At 39.1% G+C, this 5,000-nt stretch overlaps 1 protein-coding gene across 9 annotated transcripts in view; it reads left to right on the forward strand.

Annotated features, from left to right (window-relative positions):
- Positions 1-5,000, forward strand: part of LOC123518278 (formin-binding protein 1 homolog) — a 162,583-nt gene that overhangs the window by 134,843 nt on the left and 22,740 nt on the right. For all 9 annotated transcript variants that reach the window (XM_045279005.1, XM_045279007.1, XM_045279001.1 and 6 more), the window contains one exon: positions 2,073-2,123. In XM_045279005.1, coding sequence (XP_045134940.1) covers positions 2,073-2,123 — 51 coding nt within the window. The remainder of the gene's footprint in view (positions 1-2,072; positions 2,124-5,000) is intronic.

The following is a 5,000-nucleotide window of genomic DNA, read 5'->3' on the forward strand; positions in this document are numbered from 1 at the left end:
TACGTGTCTGTGCTCTCTCTCTCTCTCTCTCTCTCTCTCTCTCTCTCTCTCTCTCTCTCTCTCTCTCTCTCTCTCTCTCTCTCTCTCTCCATCAAAGTGGAGAAGAAATAGAGAAAGTAGGAAGAGAAAAAAAGGAGGAACAGAAAGAATACGTGAGGATTAATGAAGAAATTGATGGAGAGAGAGAGAGAGAGAGAGAGAGAGAGAAGGGATTGTACTTTCTGTCTGGACATCTCATCGAACTTTCCCCGCGTACTACCTGACCAGAGAGAGAGAGAGAGAGAGAGAGAGAGAGAGAGAAAGCCAGTCAGTTAGTCCACCTGTGCTTAGCCGTATATTCGTATATTAACCGTCCACCTTATAAGAGACGAGTTACAGATGTGATGACTCTCTCTCTCTCTCTCTCTCTCTCTCTCTCTCTCTCTCTCTCTCTCTCTCTCTCTCTCTCTCTCTCTCTCTCTCTCTCTCTCTGTGTCTGTGTACCCGTAGAGCAACTTGCAGTATTTTTAGCTTTACTTTACATTTGGAACTTGTTTTTTTATAAGTGGATGTTTTCGCACTTCTCTAAAGCTTTAACGCGAGTCTATTCTTAACTCTTAGAAATCTGTACGTGTGTGTGTGTGTGTGTGTGTGTGTGTGTGTGTGTGTGTGTGTGTGTGTGTGTGTGTGTGTGTGTTGGCACGTGTGAGGTTCTTATTTTTCCCGGTGGTGACGAGAAGGGCAGGGAAAGAAAGAGGGGCATTGTGCACGACCGTAGTGAAAGGCGAGAGTGCTGCGTTTCTGCTCTGTTTTTGCTTCTTGTTGAGGTGTTATTGTGATGCAAGGTGGTTGTGCCGTTACTGTTGTTGCCTCTTTCTCCTCCTCTTCCTCCTCCTTTTCCTCTTCCTCTTCCTCTTCCTTCTTTTTCCTACTTTTCTATATCTATATTTACTGCATCTTTGTCTCTTCCCTTTCGTTTTCCTTGTTTCTTACTTCCTGTCATTCTTTTCTTTTTCTTTCTTACTTTTTTTCTGTTATTTGCTGTTTTTTCTTCTTTCTTCCTTTAGTTCTTCGTTACTTTTTACTTTTATTATTTTCATTTTTTCCCTTTCTTTTTATCTTTCATTTTCGTTCGTTCTTTCCTTCTTTCTTTTTTCTTTCTCTTTCTCTTTCTTTCTTTCCTTGTTTTTCTTTTTCCTTCCTTCCTTCCTTCCTTCCTTCCACTACTCTCTATTTTGCAGTTTTTTTCCTCATGGCTGTGATCACTATTATATTTGTTTCGTTCTTGTTGCTATGTACTACATTCTCTCTCTCTCTCTCTCTCTCTCTCTCTCTCTCTCTCTCTCTCTCTCTCTCTGAGCAAAAAGCATTCTCAGTTTTAATCTGGAGAAAAAAAAAGCTTTGTTAATTAGCGTGACAGTTTCATATTAGCAGTATAAAACACCACCAGGATGTAATGAATAATTCGCTTATTTCTTACCCCCCTAATTGTTTTGCCACTGTGTCGGAATTGTATTATGCAATGTAATTCCTTATCACTTGACGCTCGTGAATAGGGGAATTATAATGGTAACAGTGTTGGTGGGTTAGTAGTAGTAGTAGCAGTAGCAGCAGTAGGAGTAAGAAAAGCATTGGTAATATTTGTGTTTTAGTTGGAAAGTATGATTAAAAGATTATTATTATTTCTTTTCTTATTGTATCATATATTGCATTTGTTTATGTGTTTCCTCATTCATTCATTCATCTATTCATGTATTCATTTATTTGTTTATTCATTCATTCATTGTGTATATTTATTACTATGTAGTTTTTTTTATCTAATTAGAAAAACATTTAAACTTTCATTACAAACACTAATTATGGATTTATACTGTGATAATTCATTTCCTCTATTGGTCAATATTTTTGCCTAACTTTATTCTCCTCTTTGCCTTTACTTGAAGCATTAATTATTCCTTTACATTGTGATTTCTCATTTTGCTGTTACTTATTTTACTGTATTTTATCATTATCAATTCTTTCCACCCATCAACTCTCTTTAAGTTAATGTACCACCACACCTTCCTAACACCTTCTCTCTCTTTCCGTTGCAGGAGACTGGTCAAAACATACCTGCCGAAGAAGAAGGAATGCGAGGACCTACAGTAAGTGTGTGGGAGGATGCAGCATGTCCCCTCCTATAGTCTGTCTGCTCTAAAATGGCTCCTATACTCTGTCTGGTTTAAAATGGTTCCTATACTCTGTCTGCTCTAAAATGGCTCTATAGTCTGTCTGCTCTAAAATGGCTCTATAGTCTGTCTGCTCTAAAATGGCTCCTATACTCTGTCTGCTCTAAAATGCCTCCTGGATTTAAAACGTAACTTATTGATAATGTAATTGGTTTTATATGAATAATACCCGTTTTCTGTTGATCAGTGCACTTATTACAAGGACAGCTCACAGTTTTCCTCAAGATCTGACAACCACACATTCCCTGGAACACCATTCAAACTGAGACCCAGGAGCCAATTTAGAGTAAACAGACTATAGGTTGGTTCTTTCCTGCCTGTGTGCTTGCATTGGATCATCTGTAATCTTTGTTTGCTCTGTTAGTCTTGATTGTGCTTGTTTTGTGAGTGCTATCTTGTTATGGAGAGGATGATGATGTTGATGTGTGTGTGTGTGTGTGTTGATAAAAGAAATGCATATGTGTTTTTATAGACAGTGTGTGGCTGTATGTATGTATTATATATGCTGGTGTAACAATGGCTATTATTGGTAGTGGTGGTAGTGGTAGTTGTGTAGTGATGGTAGTGCATGAGAGAGAGAGAGAGAGAGAGAGAGAGAGAGAGAGAGAGAGCAAAAGCAGTTATATGACAGCTTTGGAGAAAGTGGATGCAGAAGTACACACTGAGATTTGTCTTTTGCCGGAAGCTGTAAGTTGCGGGATAGGAAAAGAAATGAGACAAAAAGTAAACAGAGAAAGGAAGTACAAAATAAATGAGAATACGTGTTGTTAGTAAGACATTGGTAAGAGAAATGATAGTGTGTGTGTGTGTATGTGTGTGTGTGTGTGTTAGAGAGAGAGAGAGAGAGAGAGAGAGAGAGAGAGAGAGAGAGAGAAAGTATTGGTCAGTCAGTTTGTGCTAGTTTTATCTCCCTCCAGGTCATCAAACAAAGTAAAAAAAAGAAAAAAGAAAAAAGAAAAAAAAAAGGTGAAATTTGGCCCTCTTCTCATGCTATTCCTAAAAGTCAAACACCTCCTGCACACAAACACCTTTCTAACAGTAACACACAAAAGCAATTCCCTTCATCACTTAATACTAATCAGGTGTTTTAGTGCATTGATAACTTTCTCTCACTATTTTTCATCCTAGAGTGTAGAAAGAAAGAAGTTTACTGCCTCATTGTTTTGAGAGAAATAAACAGACACATAGTAGTTAGTTGGTTAGACGGATGAATGAGCGAACATACAAATTGACCTGTAGCTATAAGTATTTGCCCACACTCCCACGCACCACATGGAAGAAAGAGAAGCCAAATTCGATTCCTATCCTTAGTAAAATGACACGAAGGTTTTTCTTTTACTGGCGTACCCTCTAAACATCCTCCTCAGCTTTGCTCATGCTTGCAGAAAGCTTCCTTCCTTTGTCTTATTCTGCATATGGTTGGCCTCTTATTTGTGGCTGAGAGAGAGAGAGAGAGAGAGAGAGAGAGAGAGAGAGAGAGTATTAAGATTATTTACCCTTCTAAAGAGTACAAAAATTGCATTAGTAGAATAGTGATTTTCCTTTGAAAGTATTATCTTTAAAATTACTAAAATTAGGGCCACAAAAAGAGAGAGAGAGAGAGAGAGAGTTATCCTCCCATGAACTTGCGACTGGATGAGTGAGAGGTTGCAGTCCACATAGTCCAGTGCTTGGGGTAATGCTGAGACCCTTCTCGCAACACCCTCTCCCTTTGCTCAAGCTAGCGGCCTCTGTTCACTCACCAGCACAACACTCAGAGCTCCCTGAGTGTGGTATGGACATCAGCCAGCCACCAGTGTGACAGACAAGGGTACTAGGGTGACTCAGTGTGTGTGTATTTACCTAGTTGTAGTTTTACAGGGCCTGGGCTTTATGCTCGTGTGGCCCCGTCTCCATATCTACACTTATCCAATCTTACTTTGAAAGTATGCACTCTCGTTGCAGACACTACTTCTTGTTGTGTGTGTGTGTGTGTGTGTGTGTGTGTGTGTGTGTGAGTGTGAGTGTGTGTGTGTGTGTGTGTGGCATGCTGTTCTGAGAGTGGGTACAACAGTGACTCAGGTGATCAGGAAATTTTACTCATACAGGTTTGCTTGTTTGTAAGTTAAGAAACATGTACGCTTACTTAATTGTGAGCTTTTATTCTGTGCCTAACTTTTTTTTATCAGATATGCAAGTCATTATGCACTTGTCCAAGAATACAAGCTATGAAATTTACTGTTGTGTCTGAAGTTCATTTTCTCTCTTACATTTATATATATATATATATATATATATATATATATATATATATATATATATATATATATATATATATTTTCTATTTCATGAATGCAACTTGTCAGAGATGGTTAGCATATAATGGGTAACTAGTGAATGAGAAAATCATAGATGTAGACAGGAAAACAAAAATACCTTGCATTTAGTTTGAGGTGAGTTGTGGGCTGTCCTTTGTAGTGTGGTGTAACTAATGAATGATAAGCTTATAGATACAGACCATACTTTTAATTTGAGGTGAGTTGTGGGCTGGCCTGTGTGATGTGGTGTGGTGTGGTGTGGTGTGGTGTGGTGTGGTGGCAGCATCACATTACAGTGCATGCTCCTTACCCTGTTATGGTGGATGGCCACGGCTCAGTTGGCAGCTCCACATTACGTGCTGTGGCCGTGGTAGTGAGGTTGTCCACTCTGCAATTATGGTGGTCATTAGCCTATATTATGTCGGTCATGCTGTCTACTTACACAAGCACGCGACTCACTTTTACCACTCTAGTGTGTATCATGGAAAGTGTTCCC

Source organism: Portunus trituberculatus, chromosome 43 (genome assembly GCF_017591435.1).
Source record: "Portunus trituberculatus isolate SZX2019 chromosome 43, ASM1759143v1, whole genome shotgun sequence".
Classification (NCBI taxonomy): domain Eukaryota; kingdom Metazoa; phylum Arthropoda; class Malacostraca; order Decapoda; family Portunidae; genus Portunus; species Portunus trituberculatus.